This window comes from Diceros bicornis, chromosome 4 (genome assembly GCF_020826845.1).
Source record: "Diceros bicornis minor isolate mBicDic1 chromosome 4, mDicBic1.mat.cur, whole genome shotgun sequence".
NCBI lineage: Eukaryota > Metazoa > Chordata > Mammalia > Perissodactyla > Rhinocerotidae > Diceros > Diceros bicornis.
The window spans coordinates 73,633,638-73,654,806 of NC_080743.1; the positions used below are offsets into that span (position 1 = coordinate 73,633,638).

The 21,169-nt window shown below is 40.2% G+C and overlaps 1 protein-coding gene across 1 annotated transcript in view; it reads left to right on the top strand.

The window, feature by feature from the left end:
* LOC131404745 (complement receptor type 2-like) overlaps positions 1-16,447 on the top strand; it is a 160,355-nt gene extending 143,908 nt beyond the window's left edge. Inside the window, exons 54-57 of the mRNA XM_058539761.1 lie at positions 5,343-5,366; positions 6,177-6,252; positions 11,668-11,766; positions 15,661-16,447. Of these exons, the coding sequence (XP_058395744.1) occupies positions 5,343-5,366; positions 6,177-6,252; positions 11,668-11,766; positions 15,661-15,709 (248 nt within the window). The 3' untranslated portion in view covers positions 15,710-16,447. The remainder of the gene's footprint in view (positions 1-5,342; positions 5,367-6,176; positions 6,253-11,667; positions 11,767-15,660) is intronic.
* The last annotated feature ends 4,722 nt before the right edge of the window (positions 16,448-21,169 follow it).

The window sequence follows — 21,169 nt, forward strand, 5'->3', positions numbered from 1 at the left end:
GTGCGCGCCCGGGATCCGAACCAGCGAACCCCGGGCCGCCGCAGCGGAGCGCGCGCACTTAACCGCTTGCGCCACCGGGCCGGCCCCAATTTGCTAGTATTTTGTTGAGGATTTTTGCATTGATGTTCATCAGTGATATTGGCCTGTAATTTTCTTTTTTTGTGTTGTCCTTGTCTGGTTTTGGTATCAGGGTAATGTTGGCTTCGTAGAATGAGTTAGGGAGCTTCCCCCCCTCCTCAATTTTTTGGAAGAGTTTGAGAAGGATAGGTATTAAATCTTCTTTGAATGTTTGGAAGAATTCACCAGGGAAGCCGTCTGGTCCTGGACTTTTATTCTTGGGGAGGTATTGATTACTGTTTTGATCTCCTTTCTGGTGATTGGTCTATTCAAACTCTCTATTTCTTCTTGATCCAGTTTTGGAAGGTTGTATGATTCTAAGAATTTATCCATTTCTTCCAGATTGTCCAATGCATTGACATATAGCTTTTCATAGTATTCTCTTATAATCTTTTGTATTTCTGAGGTGTCTGTTGTAATTTCTCCTCTTTCATTTCTGATTTTACTTATTTGAGCTTTCTCTCTTTTTTTCTTGGTGAGCCTCACTAAAGGTTTGTCAATTTTGTTTATCTTTTCAAAGAACCAGCTCTTGGTTTTATTAATTGTTTCCATTATTTTTTCAGTCTCTATTTCATTTATTTCTGCTCTGATTTTTATTATTTCTCTTCTTCTACTGATTTTGGGCTTTGTTTGTTCTTCTTTTTCCAGTTCCTTAGATGCATTGTTAGATTGTTTATTTGAGATTTTGCTTGTTTGTTGAGATAGGCCTGTATTGCTATAAACTTCCCTCTTAGAACTGTTTTTGCTGTATCCCATAAATTCTGACTTGTCCTAGTTTCATTTTCATTTGTCTCCAGGTAATTTTTGATTTCTCCTTTGATTTCTTCATTGACCCAATCGTTGTTCAGTAGTATTTTGTTTAATCTCCACGTATCTGTGGCTTTTCTGATCTTCTTCCTATAGTTGATTTCTAGTTTCATACCGTTGTGGTCAGAAAAGATGCTTGGTATTATTTCAATCTTCTTAAATTTATGGAGACTTGTATTGTGGCCTAATATGTGATCAATCCTGGAGAATGTTCCATGTGCATTTGAAAAGAATGTGTATTCTTCGGTTTTTGGATGGAATGCTCTGTATATATCTACTAGGTCCATCTATTCTAGTGTTTTATTTAAGGCCAATGTTTCCTTATTGATCTTCTGTTTGGATTATCTATCTGTTGGTGTAAGTGGAGTGTTAAAGTCCTCTACTATTATTGTGTTACTGTCTATTTCTCTTTTTATGTCTGTTAATAATTGCTTTATATATTTAGTTCCTCCTACATTGGGTGCGTAGATATTTACAAGTGTTATATCCTCTTGTAGGATTGTTCCCTTGATCGTTATGTAATGCCCTTGTTTGTCTCTTTTTACAGTTTTTGTTTTAAAGTCTATTTTATCTCATGAGTATTGCTACCCCAGCTTTCTTTTCATTGCCATTTGCGTGGAGTATCTTTTCCCATCCCTTCACCTTCAGTTTGTGAGTGTCTTTAGGTCTGAAGTGTGTCTCTTATATGCAGCATATATATGAGTCTTGTTTTTTTATCCAGTCAGCCAGCCTATGCCTTTTAATTGGAGCATTTAGTCCATTAACGTTTAAAGTAGCTATTGATAAGTATGTACTTATTGCCATTTTTAAAATTTTTTTTTTCTCAGTGTTTTTGTAGTCCTTCTCTGTTCCTTTCTCCTTCTAAACAGAATTGATGGTCTCTTTAGTTTGACCTGTGTCTGAAAGCTCTACTCTTTAACTCCTTTCCTCCCTCATTTTATGTTTTTGATATCATATCTAACCTCCTTTTTGTGCATTTGTATCGATTACCCTCTTAACGTGGAAATAAATATTATTTCCTATTTGTGATCTTCTCTTTTCCCCTTAAATAAGTCCCTTTAACATTTCTTGTAGCACTGGTTTCTTGGTGACAAACTCCTTTAATCTTTGCTTGTCTGGGAAACTTTTTATCTCTCCTTCCATTTTGAATGATAACCTTGCTGGGTAGAGTATTCTTGGCTGTAAATTTTTTCCTTTTAGCACTTTAAATATATCATGCCACTCTCTTCTAGCCTGTAAGGTTTCTGCTGAGAAGTCAGCTGACAGCCTTATGGGGTTTCCTTTGTATGTAACTTGTCTTTCTCTTGCAGCTTTTAGGATTCTCTCTTTATCTTTAATTCTGGACATTTTGATTATGATGTGTCTTGGTGTGGGCGTCTTTGGGTTTATCTTGTTTGGTGCTCTCTGTGCTTCCTGTACCTGGATGTCTGTTTCCTTCCTTAGGTTAGGGAAATTTTCATCTATTATTTCCTCAAATAGATTCTCTGCCCCTTTGTCTCGCTCTTCTCCTTCTGGGACACCTATAACACGGATGTTAGTGTGCTTGATGTTGTCCCAGAGGTCCCTTAGACTGTCTTCACTCTTTTTTCTTTTCCTGTTCAGCTTGGGTAATTTTTTCTAGTCTTCTGTCCAGCTCACAGATCCATTCTTCTGTATCCTCTACTCCACTTTTGAGTCCCTCTAGTGAATTTTTCATTTCCAGTATTGTATTATTCATTTCTGATTGGTTCTTTTTTATATCTTCCATTTCTTTGTTGACATTCTCACTGAGTTCATCTATTCTTCTCCCCAGATCAGTGAGCATCCTTAACACTCTTTGTTTGACCTCTCTGTCGGGTAAGTCGCTCATTTCTGTTTCATTTAGTTCCTTTTCTGGGGTTTTGTCCTGTTCCCTTACTTGGAATGTATTCCTTTGCCTTCTCATTTTGCCTCTTTCCCTGTGCTTGTGTCTGTGTATTAGGTAGGTCAGCTACGTCTCCTGCTCTTGGATAGGTGACGTTATATAAGTGACACCTTAGGAGGCCTGCAATGTGCTTCCCTAGTTCTGAATGTTCCAGGAGTGACCCCTATGTGGGCCACGTGTGTCCTTCCATTGTGGCGTGTTTGCTCTCCCTATAGGCGCCCAGGGAGGCTGAGTTATGCTCCTGGCCAGCTGTTGTAATGCTCAGCTGCTTGTAGTTGTTGTGGGCCCTTCAGTCTCTTTATCGGGTGTGGGAAGCCCCAGCACAGTTGGCTGCAAGTTCTAATAGCACATTTGTGTTGCAGTATTTCTTTTAAGTGAGTAGGGCTCCAGTGTGGCAGCTTGTTAGGCTCAGGGGCTTACAATTGCTATAAGCCTCCAGCCTTTAAGTCTCTTGTTAGCTCTCTGAGGATTGTAGCTGGGTGGGGCTGGCTCCTCCAGGGAGGGCTTTGTACCATTGGGCTGCTCCGGGACGGCTGTGAGGCACTGCAGCTCATGAGGTGGTGTTTTTTCTCTCTAGAAGGGAGTTTCTGCCTGTTCCACCTCAATTAGGACTGTCCTTTGTTGCAGGAGTTCCTCTTATCCAGTTTTCAGTTCTCTCTCAGGTATAATTTTTCCATGAGTAGTTGTAAATTGGCTGTGTCCGCGGGAGGAGGTGAGTTCAGAGTCTACCTATGCTGCCATCTTGACTTCTTTCCCCCATACTGTCATCTAATGTAGTGTGATGTTTATGGAATGTGCTAAGAGCTATGGAGTGCAATCAGAGCCCCTAATTCTTCCCCAAAAGCCCTTAGCCACGAGAGTAAGGCAAGCCTTGTTCTCCTGACACTTCTCAATACATCCATCTTTCCTCAGGGCCTTCTCTGACCCTTTTTTGACTTTATCACTCTATTGTTGCTTGCACTGCACAATAATGATTTGTTTATAGTCTGTGGGCCTTAAAAGTCAGGAGCACATCAATGGTAGAGCAGGCCTTCAAGAATGTTTTCAGCATTAGTCAGGGAGCACCTTGACTGGTTGCAGAGACCAGCTGGTTGTTCTCCCTCACTAATGTAGGCTCCAGGACTTTAAGCTGGAACAGCTGAATACAGCAGATTTGGAAATCATGTGTCATTGAGCAATACAGAAAAGTAGCGCTCTGCTGACAGCTAGAGTCTGATGTAAGATAGAACTTGTACACATCAAGGAGTTGATGAGCAAAATTAACAATGAGTAACCTTTCTTAATCTAAGTTAGTGCTAGGCTATCCCCTCCAATTCTTATGACTCTTATTCATGACACATGGTTGAATACCAAGATTATTCAAGATCCATTTTTTTTACAGTTAGTCCCTTAACCATGTTAACTAATATGACTCACAAATAGTATTTTAAAATTATAAACTTGACACTCCATTAATATCAAATTATATTCACTCCTTTGGCAAAAAGTTCACTACCTAATTGACTGAATGCCTTTAAAGTATTCTGAAGATGTGGCTGTGAGAGACAGAATAGTCACATAATTGGGGCACCAAGCCTAGCAGACATTAAAACAAAATATAAAGCCACAATACATAAGTCAATTTATACCAGCACAAAAATAGACTTATTTTTATAAATAAGTGGAACAAAATAGATATTAATAAAATAAAGGTTATTATAAATAAAAATAAAAGTATCTTACATATCAATATAATAACTGAGACATCATCGATCCATGGTGAAGGAAAAGATGATCAAATAATATAGGTAGCATTGAAAAAAATTTAGAACTTTTCTTTTTATCTTACAATAAATACCAGATATAATAAAGAGTTAAAAGTTTTAAAAGTTAACATAGAAAAACTAAAGTAAAAAAATGAATATTTATCAAACAGCTAGAAGGCGGCCAACTTTTTGAACTTTATGATAGAGAAAATCATAAAAGGTCAACAAATTTGACTTAGAACTTATATATTTTGAAAAGCAAATAAGGCGGCAGGAGACAGATGAGAACTATGTGAAAAATATAATGACGGGTTAATAGTGCTATCATACAAATAGCAGTAGCGGTGGTTGTGGTAGTAACAGTCGTAAAAGTTAACATATACTGAGCACTTAATACCACCATTCAAAGATTAGATATAGTTTCTATAACTATGTAAAAACTTAGATGCACGGGAAAATGTACCAGAAAGGAATGTATCAAAGTACTTCAGGGTAGTAGGATTATGTGTAGTCCTACTGTTCTGTTTTATCAATTTGCTACTACAATTATATTACTTTTATGAAAAAATATTAAGTTGTATAGAAGAAAACCATATTTTCCTGAGTACACAAGATAAAATGAGATTGTGTGAGTACAACCAAGGGCTTTTTATAATAGAAAAAGACTGTGTACTGAAAACAATCAGGATGAATGGTCACTGGCTGAGAGCTCCTGTCCGATCATGTTGTGTGCTCTGCTGATGTTTCTTTGGCTTTTGTCTTCCCTTTAGGCACACATGATGCTCTTATAGTTGGTAAGTTTTATGAAGGGTTTGCTGAGGAACTCTAGCAACTTTAACAGTAAGTATCCACTTTAATGAATGAAATGTAAAAAGACAGATCAAAATATCTTATACTGCAATTTCAATCAGAAAGAAAATAATGATCAATTCAGGACATGGTGTGGCAAAACTGATATCTTCATATGCATATAGAGTGAGTGCCTTTTATCAAAAGTTCTATACTATCTTTGAACCATTATAAATGAACCATCGTTCTTATTTTAATGTGGTGGAAGAATGCAACTTCCCCTTTCATTTACAACCTGGGAACATTCTTCAGGATGGTAGTCGCACCCATTTACACAAATTGAAAGCCACAAAGAACAATTTCTTAGCCCATTTCTGTGATCTGCCTGTGTAAGAGGAATAGTTTTGTGATAGAGTTTGCTTCAAAGGGAATTGGCAAAGTCTGTTGTATAGAGTAGCTCCTGCCTTGTGCATTCCACAAGAGACACATGCAGGGCCAGGGAGAGCTGGAGCCCAGTAGCTCCAGTACCATTATCACCTACTTGTTGAAAGGCTGCTAGTGGACTAAAGGTTACAAAACTGCTCTGCTCACCCCTTTTCTATAACCCTCTGGTGGTAAGACTAATGCACTAGATTAAACCAGAGCAGAGGGGAAATATTAAAGGTGAGCCCGTGTGGGGTGTTTTTTAAAGCAGACTTTGTAGTTACATTTAAAAAAAATCATTGACAACCTCTAGTGGAACTAGACATTAAGAGAGAGTTTAAAATCTAGGGGTTATATTCTCCATGCATTTAATGACCTGTTTTACTGCCTAGGCACATTCTTTGGTATGATCTTCTTTATTGTACCCATCATTGTTTCCTGTTGGATAGTTCTAAAGCGCAAAAACGGGTAAGTAGAGCCATATTCTCCTAGAAAATATTTATTACTGTACTTGCCTCTCTTTGGAAACCAAAGAAAAGTAAAACAAAACCTCAAAAAGAAAAAAAAAACCACTACCACATAAACAGATGTAGTAATTCTTCTAGAGAAGGCCCTTGACACACATTATGGATAGTGAAGTACTCACACTAAAAGAAATAAATATATATGATACCAAGAACACATTTATAAAAACCTTAGAATTTTAAGAAGGACTCAAGTTTTACAGAAGGGAAAATGGGCAGAAGGAATTTTCGGAAAGGTGTTGAGGAGGCCATTGGTATTCCAGTTTTGCTGAGACATTCCAGACTCTGAACTCTAAACACAGACCCTATCAGGGCTCTAGAAGTTAGTGGGTCCCACTGGCACACATCACAGCGTGCCAGTGTGGAAGAATTGAGGCTTTGCTTTGGGTATTGAAAAAATAAATAAATATTTTATGAACACTATTTACTTTCTAAACTTGCAAAAGGCTTATAAGGATTAAGATCTAAATAAAGAAACATTTTTGATTGGAAAGAGAACATACACAGCTTTTGTACGAGTTAATTTAATTAGAACAAAATCAGTGAGGTCGATGTCAATGAGATCAATATTATAAGCTTGAGGAGCAAATTCTGTACTCATGAGAAACAGTCTATAACTTTAGGTGAACAGTTTTCTAAAAATGTAGTCTCCTAAGGAAGGTTTACAGAAACTGAAGTTTTCATATTTCACAGAGGATGCCAATATAAACTTTTTATTTATTTATTTATTTTTTTGTGAGGAAGATCAGCCCTGAGCTAACATCCATGCTAATCCTCTTCTTTTTGCTAAGGAAGACCAGCTCTGAGCTAACATCTATTGCAAATCCTCCTCCTTTTTTGCCCCCCAAAGCCCCAGTAGATAGTTGTATGTCATAGTTGCACATCCTTCTAGTTGCTCTATGTGGGACATGGCCTCAGCATGGCCAGAGAAGTGGTGCGTCGCTGCGCGCCCAGGATCCGAACCCGGGCCGCCAGTAGCGGAGCGCGCGCACTTAACCGCTAAGCCACGGGGCCAGCCCCAATATAAACTTTTTAAAAAGCAGAACATCACAGCAGAACTTCTTGCAAACAATCCAGTCATTTCCTCCTTCTCCCCGGCAGTGGGCTTTCCCACACTCTGTTAAATGATCTCTTGTTATCTTGGTCTCTACTACACTCCTCACCATCCCCCGCCCAGATAATGAGCTCGTTGTGAGCAGGGACCACCTATAGGCACTCAAAATAATTTTTATTTAATGATTTCTGATCTCCACTTGTACAGTAATCAAGATTAATGATAAAAATAGCAACAGCTAACATATTTGTTTACAAGATGCTTTACCATTTAGTGTCTTCTTTGGTCCTCAAAGCAACTCTGTGAGGTAGGTAGGCCCAACAATGTGATTATCCCAAAGCAGAGAAGATTCTGAGGTGCAGAGAAATTCAGTGACTTGCTTAAAATCATACCAGGAGTAAGTTGTTAAGAGTTAGGGCTTTAGTCCCGATTACCTGACTCAAGATCTTGAACCCATTCGGCTACTCCATTGGTAATTTTAGTTGCCCATTTCTGAATCTGATTCTGTATCACTGAAATTCAGTATCCTAAACTGCGTATAGTACAAAGCTGGAATATTTCCTTTTTTCTTTCAGTATCCCGTTTTTTCTCTGTTTTATTGGGTTTGTTTTAGCTACTCTGGTATATTAAGCCAGTATCTTTCTAGAGAACAGTATACAGTCTCTCCTTTTGTACTCTGTTCAGTGTAATTAGCCTATAAGAAGATTACAATATTTCTGTAAGGGCCTCTGTCCCTATTAAGGCTTAGTTAATAAACTTTCCTGTCGGTTCACACACACTTGCAAACTCTTTCTGTGATTTAACATCACTGGCTTGACATTTCAAACTAGCGACACAAATGCTGTTATCTGCTCAGTTGATATTTCACTGTGTATTTACTACATCAATAACTCATGACAAACGTTAACCAAGATAAGTCTGCACTGATCACTGAGGACTAATATTGTTGGACTCCTCCATTCAGAGCCCATTTATCCTTGCCTCATGTTCCTGCCTCTCATCCATTCCCATTTCTTTACAAAACAGCCTTCTTGTTCATAGATAAAACTTTAAAGATGTCATTGGTATGATGCTTGGAGTGACAACACTATTACATCCACTCTCTGTAAAGCCTCCCTGCATTACCCTGTGTCCACACTAACCACCATTAACCAACTGGATAGCCATTCCTTCAGCATCCACTCACTAGGGTGGTATTCTCACACCCCATGTACCACTCACCATCCACAGCCACTTTTAGGCCATTCCTCCTGGAACCACTTAGTCACTGCTCCTTGGAAGCCCATGCCACCTGGCTGTACAACCCTCTCCTCTGCCTCATGCGTGGATCTCAAGTTTGCACTTCCTCATGCTGTGAACACTGGCTCCTGACTCACAGTCTTCCTCTGCCTCAAGTGGTGCTGTTCTTCTAATGTCCCTGGAGGGTAAAGAGGGACTGAGTAATGAGGAGGTACTGGTAAGGGGTTGAGTGAGTTAGCTCTTTGTGTTTCCATTCTTAAATCCCTAAAGCCAATGCATACCTGAAATCTAAAGGTACTGGTATGGTATTATTTGTCATTTCATTTATGTAAAATGAAGTGCTTATTAAATAACACCCACAGAGGCAGAGTCGCAGACCAGGTAAGACCATGGGCTTTGCAATCAATAAGCCCATGTGTTCATACTCCCTCACTAGTTCTGAGACCCTGACCGAGATACTGATCCTCTCTACACTTCATTTTCCTTGCCTGTAAAATAGAGATAATAGTTCCTACCTCACACAGTGCCTTGCTTATGATGAATGTCAGAAAATGTCAGCTATTGTTATTTACACATGATTGTTATTACTGACATTTAAAAGTAATTAAATACTTTTTTTTACTCTCAGTTCTCATGTACCTTCATGACAACTAGTGCTGTTCTCCTAACTGTAGGTATTAACTGTACAGAAAACAGAACTTATATCTTCACTGTAAGGGGAAAAAGGAAGCCTTGTATAAGACTGCTGTGCAAAGCTACTTATATTGTGAAGCTTAAATGTGACAGTCTTGTGGTAAACAATATTTGCTAATCAAAATTACTTTGCATTGAGATAATCAGGTGTTCTATTAGCTTCATGTACCTGTTGTATATCCAATTCCTTCCACAGGTTTGGGAAATTCTCAGCTATTATTTCTTTAAATAAGCTCTCTGCTCCTTTCTCTGTTTCTTTTCCTTCTGGGATACCCATTATCTTTATGTTGCTTTTCCTAATTAAGTAAGATGTTTCTCATAGAATTTCTCCATTTTTTGAAAATCTTCATTCTGTCTCCTCTTCTACCTGAAACATTTCTAGATTTCTATCTTCAATCTTGCTAATTTTCTCTTCCATATGGACTGCTCTATTTCCAATGTTTTCTACTTTATTCTTCATCTCATTAATTGTGTTCTTCAACTCCAGAATTTTTGTTGTTTTTTTTTGTTAGTTTCATTCTTTTTGGTGGAGTACTACTTTTGTTCATTATTTTATTCCTGAGCTCATTAAACTGTCTTTCTGAGTTTCCTTGTACTTGTTGAGTTTCTTCATGACAGCTATTTTGAATACTCTGTTGATTAGATTGCAATCTTCTGTGACTTCAAGTTTGGTTTCTGGAGAATTGTCATTTTTCTTTCTGTGCTAATGTGTGACTATAGTTCTTCACGGTGCTTGATCAGTTGTTCCTCTGCTGGTGCCTTTGTATTAGTAAACACGTTTCTTAAATGGGTAAGGCTTTGGCTACTTTGATTCTGGGCTGCTTCTGGTTGAATTCAAGAGCCTGCATTTTCCACCCTCCACTGCCTCTGCCAGAGGCATCGTCAGTGCCCTCATTGTACTGCTTGTGCCTCTGAGATTGCTGTTGCCTTGCTGCTTACGATGTCACTGTAGTCACAGGTGTCACCACCAGGGTCACCAGGCTGGGAACACCTCTGCAACTTCTGGGGTCCCCTGGGTCTAATGTTCCCCCACTGCAGCAGAGAGGAGGGGGAGAGTGGGGCAGGAGTCAAGGTCACAGGCATCTCCACCCAGAGGTTTGTTGGGCCTGCAGGCACTGCTGATAGGGGTGGGGGGGCTGAAGTTGTGGGCACCTGTGCATCTGGGGAAGATCAGGGTCAAGGGCTCTGCTGTTGCTGTTACCTGGCTCCCGCAGGCTGTCCAGAGGCTCAGGTGTTGCTGCTGAATATGCCGCCTGTGCCGCTCTGTGTTATCTGGGGGTGCTGGCAGCGCTGCTGCTGGGTGACTCAGTTCACAGGTGTCACCACTGCTGCCAGGAGCCTGGCGTCTTGTATGCAGTCGTTGCTGCTGGTAGGGCTGGTATTGAGGGTGCCACCACTGAGAGCTGGGTTGCAGGAACTGCTGTGGCTCCTGAAGCCTCAGGTCGCAGGCACCACCTGCCACTGCTGGAGGAGGGGGAGGGGCTAAGCCACGAGTACTGCTGTGGCTCTTACAGCCTCTCGTCTCCAGCGCCATGTGCTTTTCGAAACCTCAGGTCACAAGCACCACCACTGCTGCTGGGGGTATCAGCTTCTTGGACGCAGCCCCCAGTCCTGGAAGGTCCAGTGTCAGAGGCACGGCAGCCAAGGGAGGGGGCTGGGTCATGGGTATCGATGCAGTTCCCAGAATCTCTGGTTGCGGGCCAGCAGCGATTCCTAGCATCTCTAGGAGCGTGGATTGCCTGAATTCCTAGAGCCTACATTTGTGGGTATTACCTCAGTTCCTGGGGCCTCTGTTCCCAGGCACGGCTGGAGATCCTGGAAACTCTGGTCTCAGGAGTTGCTGCCGCTGCTCCCCTAGTTCCACTGCCTCCAAGAGGTCCAGTCCACCCAGCTTCAGATGTATGGCTGTATGGATCTCTCAGGCATTCTGGTGTTCTGTGCAGAGTCCTTTGTTGGTTTGTGGATGTCCTACTCGTTGTAACTTAGAGGGGAGAGACAAAGGGAACAACTCACTCCGCATCAAACAACTCACTCCGCCATGATGCTGACATCACTCCCCAAATTACTTTGGAAATAGTGAAATGTGTTGCTGTAAGGCAGGGACACTTGTCTACAAGCAAGTTAGAGTCTTCTGACACAATGTACAGGATAACATTATTTACTATTATTTAGTATTATTTCCAAATCCAAGTTTTTACTTAGTCTTGAAAGGTAGAATTTGGTTATGTTTTTCCTTTTAGATACTTTGCAAAGATTTCAGAAACTTGAGGCAAATTATGCCCTAAATTTGAAAATGAAAGCTATTAATGTCTTTCAAAACTGCAACTTTTATAATTAAGATATTTCCCTGTTTTTTTCTCCACTATCAATTAGCAATAATACAGATGAAATATGTAAAGTGATCAAATTACAACCCCAAGAAAGCAGCTGTGTTTATCCTCAAACTCTGCAAACAAATCAGGAAAATGACAGGTACCTAATATACATATTGAATTAAAAATGTTTTCAATAACTGAAATATCAAAAATGAAAACAGGATTTGACTACAATATTGCACTAGTTGGATCATTGGTACTAAAGAAGATACAAAGTACTTCAGGAGCTGCAAACGCCTTTACTGTTGTTTTTTCTTGGATTATGTTGTTTCACTGATTTGGGGTGATGACTCTGTCAGTGCGGTGCACAGGCACCATCTTTTCAAAGCCTCCCTATATTTTTGTGCATTTATGCTGTGAATCTTTGAGAAGTAGCAAGCTTTTCTTTTTCTGGTGGAACCCAAGCATTTGCCATGTGGGTGTGCCTCCAAGGCCTCCAGCTCCCCTTAGATGTGCAGCATCTCTTAGGGACCCTGGGGAGACTTTAGCTTTACCTCCTCCTCTGCTTTCCAACTTTCACAGAATTCTCGACCTCACCCATCCTCCTGTAACTGCTTCTCCTTTCTCTCCTCCTCCACTTGGACTTGTTCCCATTCCTTATTCCTTCATTCCACCTATCCACAGCAGCCTTACCACAAGCTGTTGTGTAGTAAATGTTTAGCTGTTTGCTAAAGGTTTGGGGTGGAAAGGGAAATTATACTTCAACCCAAGTGCCACCCCACATAGAATTGAATATTAGAAATCACTGAACTAAAAAGTAACTGTTCTTGAAATAAAGTTTTACTGGGCCAGCCACACTCATTCGTTTACCTATAGTCTATGGCTGCTTTCACACTACAACAGCAGAGTCGAATAGATGCCAGAGACCCAGAGACAGCGTGGCGCACAAAACCAAAATACTTACTATGTGGTCCTTAAGAGGAAAAGTTTGCTGACCCCTGAACCCTGTCACACTATGAGGATCTTCTCACTGCTAGTCCCTCTTTAAGCCTTGGCATTCCACCCTTTTCCCAGGCCTCTCTCACGTTAAACACTTGTCCCTTTTGTTTAAATCTTGAATGCATTCTCAGGGTACCTCATTTCCACTCTTGGTTTTCTTGTAAATTCAGAACTCCCTTTTTCTTTACCATGCAGAGCAGTTCACATGGTCCTTCCTGAGTCTGGGTATGCCCAGGAATCCTAAAATTGCCCATCCAGGAGATCCTCAGGGCATTGTCAGAAACAACAGCACCAAAAGCCCTCAAAAGAGAGTAGGTCCCTCCTGTAGAAAGCAGAATAAAAAACACCACAGATTTTAGTAAATTTCCTTTCTTTCTGTCCTACCTCTTTCCAATATCATTGTGCATTAATCTCAACCTGGCATTTTATATCCACACACATCAGAAATCCTAAATTCAACAGAAGACAGTGCAAGTGGCCACAGGAAAAGGTAAGGGGGTGGGAAAGGCATTTATAGTTAAGAAAGATATACGCATTTCAAGTTTTTCAAAACAACAACAAAAAATACAGGTAATGTCCTATTTTCTCCTAAATAGAAATGAATTTGCAAAGCCCTATGTTTATTATCTGGCTTCTACTCACTTTGCTTCTGTCGAACAGCTTGTTTTTCATGACTGTTTATGGAAGCAAATGAAATGTCCACTGCTTTTTAAAAATGCGGAATTGGTCATTTAATTTGTGAAGGTTTAATGATCCTTTACTTTGATGCTTCTCAGATGGGTATTTACATATACCTGGGGATGTGTGGCTGGTTTACAAAGGAGACAGAGAACTCATGAGTGAAAATGGCGTGGCTTCCTAGGAGAACATTTTTTCTAATGTTATTCCAATAGTTCACAGGGAAAATAGCATTATTTCTGTATTAATACAAATACATACATAAGGGAGCAAAAGGCAAATAATGCAGGAGATTTCAAGGTAAAATCAGACAGAATATTGTGCTTTCAGGGATGCTTTAAGTTTTGCCTCCAAGGCTCTTGAGGCGATGCATTCGCTTCCCTTTACTAGTGGGGTACTACGATGGAAAAGCTGTGCAAAACTGACTCACAGCCGGCCGTGCTGCCACCACATATAACCAGACACAACAGCAGTAGGCTGTGAGGGCAATGGTTGTCTTTACAAAAGTTCACCTAAAAATATTCCATATGACTGGATTTCACCTCATTCCTGCCAGGTTACCTGCCGAAAACACTTTGCCCCCTTTCTTCCAATCCAAGTTGCATTAACCCAGCTCAGATTCACTCTCCCAGGAGCTCTCCCGAAGAACTCCAGTCCAAAGGGACGTCTCTGTGGAACTCACAGCACTTCCTGTCTGTCCCATTTTTTAAATAAACCGTTTCTTTTAAGAGTAATATGTGCTCATTATTGAGAATACAGAAATTACAGAAAAATATAAAGAATATTAAAATTACCTGTCATAGCCTCCACCCAGTGCTTAGTATTCTTAAGCGTCTTTGCATATCACTTTACATTTGCAGGGTTGTACCTTCAGATTATACTGTCTGTGTAATATTAAATCTGTTTTTATTTCACCAAATGACAACCATTTCCCTTATCATTAAAAGCTATATCTAAACACATCCCATAATAGTCATTTCATGTGTTGTTTTTTGCCTATTAACTTTATTGCATTCATTCACTTGCTCATTTATTCCTTCTTCAAACGTTGATTAGTCACTTATAATGTAGCAGACATTGTGCTTATGTGTTTTTCTTTCCCATGCCAAATTAACTTAAGAGTAAGGATCCCTTTTTAAATTCCTTTTTTTTTAAGCATCAGAGAGGTGACTTTTTTTTTTTTTTTGCCAGGAAAGAGTCACCCTGAGCTAACATCTGTTGCCAATCTTCCCCTTTTTTCTTTTTTTCCTCCACAAAGCTCCAGTCCATAGTTGTATATTCTAGTTGTAAGTCCTTCTAGTTCTTCTGTGTGAGCCGCCACCACACTGTGGCTACTGACAGATGAGTGGTATGGTTCTGCGACCAGGAACCAAAGCTAGGCCGCCGAAGCCTTGAAAGTGCCAAAGTTGAACCACCAGACCATCAGGGATGGTTTCCCCTTTTTAAATTTGACAAAATTTCTGAGTACAGACTTAATCAAATGAGAAGTGTAGAGTAAATATTTGAGAATTAATTTATCAAAATTTCATTTGTCCTCACCTTTTTGGAAACATCAAGGTACATCTCAAATTGTATACATTTTCTGTTGACCACCTTTTAATAAAAGGAGAAAGTTCTTAATGAATTTGTCTCAAATTTCTCTTTTAAGATTGTGACCACACTGTTCTATAGGAGCAAGGTTAAGCATTTGTGGCAACATATGGTAGATGAGAAATGAGTTAGAGTCTGTACCAGGCTTAAGACCTGTGTGCCCAGGGCAGATGCAGGGGCAGAGAGGGCGATACAGGTAAAGAAGCAGACTCCAAAGACACAGCCGTGTGCTGAAGGACATAGGAGGGTTCAAAGTCGATCTCTCTCCTGAAGCAACAGGCTTCAGTGTGGCCAAGGAAGCACTGGGATATCTTGGACTGTACAATCCTTCTTTTCATCTTGACTCTGATTAGGGGATGAGGACATGCTATCTGAAGCTGACCCTCCTCCAAACCACCAGCTCCTGTTTACAGTCCCCTGTCACAACCATGGTTCAGAAAAGAGACTCAAGGAAATATTTTGTTTGTTATGAGAGACTTACATGTTTTCTGGAACAAGGCTCTTTTTATTTAGCTGCTCAACTCTAAGAACACTTTTCCTTTGGCAAAAGAACAATGAGGAAATGTCAAGTTACTCATTAATCTCTCTCTTACCTACTCAATGTCTCAATTTATGCCATACTTTCTTGTGCCCAACAAAGCAACCACAACAGAGAGCAATAAACACTTCTTTTGAACTTCTAATCTATGTGTAATGCTAGCATCATGATTATCAGCATACAAATTCTGGGTAGTTCAGTTGTCAACCATGCTGCCATCTAAATCACAATATCCTGTTATTTCAGTGTCCTTCCTGAACAGTGTACTATAAAGCTGGAGAACGCTTCGAATTAAAATGTTGGTTGGAAAGGAGCCAATTTATTTCAACAGAAGATCTGAGACTCATAAAATCTTTGAAGTGACTTCACAGAGATGCAGATATGTGCACTTGAAGATGCTGAAGCTCTCCCAGGATCTGGTGAAGCTCCCTCGTCCTAGTTTGAATTAACCGTCACTCCTTCACCCTCTTTCCTTGTGCTGAAAGCACACACTATCTAGTCAGGGAAAAGACTACACTGAGCATATATACATAGTCTCCATTACTTCAAGGAGGAAGCTGTTTCCCAGGATTTGTTTGTGTTTTTTCTTTCTTATTTTCAAATGTTTATAATGTATAATGTGCTCATTAGGAGAATTTGGAAAATGCATGAGAAAGATATGAAGAACAAATAAGTCACATATAATTACACTACCATGTGATCATCACTGTTAACATTTTAATTCATTTTCTGCTAAACTTTCTTCATATATGTTTCTTTATATACACATATATCTTGCTTTCTTAAATATCTTCTTTCACTTTTATAGAACAGAATCCACTCTTTTAAGACAGTTTGGAATAAAATATATGCTACAATAGTTTTCACTTTCTCAAAGAAAAAAATTAATTTCTGTTTATTAAAAAGGCATTAAGTGATTATAGGGGAAAGGGGTCAAGATTATTCAAGAAAATATCTGGAATAAAATTAAGCTTTGGATATTTCCTGAGCCCTATTTCAAAAGCACTTTGTTCTATGTTCTGTATAAAAAACATGCTAAAATTTAAATTAAAGAATAATTTTTATTATAAAAGTAACTAGCTTACTTTCATATGGTTTAAGAATACACTAAATTAACTAAGAAAGCATGACTTTTAAGAATTTATCAGGGACCGGCAATGGTGGCACAGTGGTTAAGTTCGTGTGTGCTGCTTCAGCAGCCTGCTGTTCGCAGGTTCGGGTCCTGGGCGAGGACCTACTCACCGCTCATCAAGCCATGCTGTGGTGGCATCCCACACAGAAGAACTAGAAAGACCTAGAACTAGGATATACAACTATGTACTGGGGGCTTTGGGGAGAGTAAAAGAGAAAAAAAAGAGGAAGATTGGCAACAGATGTTAGCTCAGAGCCAATCTTACTCAAAAAAAAAAAGAAAAAGAAAGTGTCGAATTGGATCCCTTAAAGTCTTATACATTAAAATTTAAAAAAATAGAGGAGAGAAGTCAAGATGGCGGCATAGGCAGAGTCTGAACTCACCTCCTCCCGCGGACACAGCCAATTTACAACTACTTGTGGAAAAATTACCCCTGAAGGAGAACTGAAAACTGGATAAGAGGAACTCCTGCAACAAACAACAATCCTAATCGAGGTGGAAGCGGCAGAAACTCCCTCCTGGAGAGAAAAAACGCTGTCTTCACAAGCTGCCAGCTTCACGGCCGCCCGGGAGCAGCCCACAGGTACGCAGCCTCGCTGGAGGAGCCGGGTCCTGAGACGAGAGCGCTCCCGCTGTAGGCAATTTGTGGACCCAGCACAATCGAGATAAGTAGCATAATATCTGACTTTGCCTGCTACTAAAACATTGGGGAGTACCCCCAGAAAAGCAGGTTCACAAAGAAATTAAAACCGGCTCTTAAAGGGCCCATGCGCAAACTCACCCATTTCAGAAAGCAACCTAAAATCACCAGAAAGAAAGATTCACAGCCCTTTGGGGAAAAGAGACACAACGGATAGCCTCTGAGTGCATCGCAGTGAGAGGTGAGACCGCTCCAGGGACTGGGACATTGGCGGCAGCCATGGTTGTGGCCTGGTTTGGGCGTGCTGACACAGACGCTATTGGAGTTCTCCCTGGGGCCTGCTAGCCCAGGTCTGTCCCACCAACTAGAGCACCGATTTAATCCAGCTCAGCCAGGGCAGGAAGCCCACCCTAGGGACCGGCTGACCCAACAACAAGCCCTCAAGCAACTTGTGGGCCTGCATAGATTGGTGACTGGATTCTCTGCAGCCTGGCAAGTGAGACCAATTCAGCAGGGCAGGGCATGCACAAGGAGCGGGTGGAGAGTGTGGGGTGGTGGCAGAGTGTGTGGGGCTCTGCTGTGGAGAGACTGGGTCCACTTCACGAGGTCGGGGTGCACACACGGGGCAGGACTGTGTTGACTGTGTGTGTTGACCTGTGGGTGGCTGGGCTTGTCAGCTGCAGAAGACTTGTGCTTTCCAAAGACCCACATAGGGGATTTGCCCCACCTTCCAAAGCCTGAAACAATTGGGTGCTCCTGTGCCAGAGGCCAGCCCCACCCAGCTACAATCCTCAGAGAGCTGACAAGAGACTTAAAGGCTGGAGGCTTATAGCAATTGTAAGCCCCTGAGCCTAACAAGCTGCCACACTGGAGGCCTACTCACTTAAAAGAAATACTGCAACACAAATGTGCTGTTAGAACTTGCAGCCAACTGTGCTGGGGCTTCCCACACCCGATAAAGAGACTGAAGGGCCCACAACAACTACAAGCAGCTGAGCATTACAACAGCTGGCCAGGAGCATAACTCAGCCTCCCTGGGCGCCTATAGGGAGAGCAAACACGCCACAATGGAAGGACACACGTGGCCCACATAGGGGTCACTCCTGGAACATTCAGAACTAGGAAAGCACATTGCAGGCCTCCTAAGGCGTCACTTATATAACGTCACCTATCCAAGAGCAGGAGACGTAGCTGACCTACCTAATACACAGACACAAGCACAGAGAAAGAGGCAAAATGAGAAGGCAAAGGAATACATTCCAAGTACGGGAACAGGACAAAACCCCAGAAAAGGAACTAAATGAAACAGAAATGAGCGACTTACCCGACAGAGAGGTCAAACAAAGAGTGTTAAGGATGCTCACTGATCTGGGGAGAAGAATAGATGAACTCAGTGAGAATGTCAACAAAGAAATGGAAGATATAAAAAAGAACCAATCAGAAATGAATAATACAATACTGGAAATGAAAAATTCACTAGAGGGACTCAAAAGTGGAGTAGAGGATACAGAAGAATGGATCTGCGAGCTGGACAGAAGACTAGAAAAAATTACCCAAGCTGAACAGGTAAAAGAAAAAAGAGTGAAGACAGTCTAAGGGACCTCTGGGACAACATCAAGCACACCAACATCCGTGTTATAGGTGTCCCAGAAGGAGAAGAGCGAGACAAAGGGGCAGAGAATCTATTTGAGGAAATAATAGATGAAAATTTCCCTAACCTAAGGAAGGAAACAGACATCCAGGTACAGGAAGCACAGAGAGCACCAAACAAGATAAACCCAAAGACGCCCACACCAAGACACATCATAATCAAAATGTCCAGAATTAAAGATAAAGAGAGAATCCTAAAAGCTGCAAGAGAAAGACAAGTTACATACAAAGGAAACCCCATAAGGCTGTCAGCTGACTTCTCAGCAGAAACCTTACAGGCTAGAAGAGAGTGGCATGATATATTTAAAGTGCTAAAAGGAAAAAATTTACAGCCAAGAATACTCTACCCAGCAAGGTTATCATTCAAAATGGAAGGAGAGATAAAAAGTTTCCCAGACAAGCAAAAACTAAAGGAGTTTGTCACCAAGAAACCAGTGCTACAAGAAATGTTAAAGGGACTGATTTAAGGCGAAAAGAGAAGACCACAAATAGGAAAAATTATCTACTTCCAAGATAAGACGGTAATGGATACAAATACACAAAAAAGAGGTTAGATATGATATCAAAAACAAAATGAGGGAGGAAGGGAGTTAAAGAGTAGATCTTTCAGACAGAGGTCAAACTAAAGAGACCATCAATTCTGTATAGAGGAATACTAAAACACTGAGAAAAAAAGTCAAAAAATGGCAGTAAGTACATACTTATCAATAGCTACTTTAAATGTCAATGGATTAAATGCTCCAATTAGAAGGCATAGGGTGGCTGATTGGGTAAAAAAACAAGACCCATACATATGCTGCATACAAGAGACATATTTCAGACCTAAAGACACTCACAAACTGAAAGTGAAGGGATGGAAAAAGATACTTCACGCAAATGGCAATGAAGAGAAAGCTGGGGTAGCAATACTCATATCAGACAAAATAGACTTTAAAACAAAAACTGTAAAAAGAGACAAACAAGGGTATTACATAATGATCAAGGGAACAATCCAACAAGAGGATATAACACTTGTAAATATCTATGCACCCAATGTAGGAGCACCTAAATATACAAAGCAATTATTAACAGACATAAAAAGAGAAATAGACAGTAACACAATAATAGTAGGGGACTTGAACACCCATTTACACCAACAGATAGATCATCCAAACAGAAGATCAATAAGGAAACACTGGCCTCAAATGACACACTTGAACAGATGGACCTAGTAGATATATACAGAGCGTTCCATCCAAAAACCAAAGAATACATGTTCTTTTCAAATGCACATGGAACATTCTCCACGATTGATCACATATTAGGCCACAATACAAGTCTCCATAAATTTAAGAAGATTGAAATAATACTAAGCATCTTTTCTGACCACAATGGTATGAAACTAGAAATCAACTAAAGGAAGAAAATCAGAAAAGCCACAAATATGTGGAGATTAAACAAAATGCTACTGAACAACGATTGGGTCAATGAAGAAATCAAAGGAAAAATCAAAAAACACCTGGATACAAATGAAAATGAAAATACGTCATGCCAGAATTTATGGGATATAGCAAAAGCGGTTCTAAGAGGGAAGTTTATAGCAATACAGGCCTATCTCAACAAACAAGAAAAATCTCAAATGAACAATCTAACAATGCACCTAAAGGAACTGGAAAAAGAAGAACAAACAAAGCCCAAAATCAGTAGAAGAAGGGAAATAATAAAAATCAGAGCAGAAATAAATGAAATAGAGACTAAAAACACGATGGAAAAAATTAATAAAACCAAAAGCTGTTCTTTGAAAAGATAAACAAAATTGACAAACCTTTAGCTAGACTCACCACGAAAAAAAGAGAGAAGGCACAAATAAGTAAAATCAGAAATGAAAGAGGAGAAATTACAACGGACATCTCAGAAATACAAAAGATTATAAGAGAATACTATGAAAAGCTATGTGCCAACAAATTGGACTATCTGGAAGAAATGGATAAATTCTCAGAATCATACAACCTTCCAAAACTGGATCAAGACGAAATAGAGAATTTGAATAGACCAATCACCAGTAAGGAGATCGAAACAGTCATCAATACCTCCCCAAGAATAAAAGTCCAGGACCAGACGGCTTCCCTGGTGAATTCTTCCAAACATTCAAAGAAGACTTAATACCTATCCTTCTCAAATTCTTCCAAAAAATTGAGGAGGTGGGGAAGCTCCCTAACTCATTCTACGAAGCCAACATTACCCTGATACCAAAACCAGACAAGGACAACACAAAAAAAAGAAAATTACAGGCCAATATCACTGATGAACATCAATGCAAAAATCCTCAACAAAATACTAGCAAATCACATACA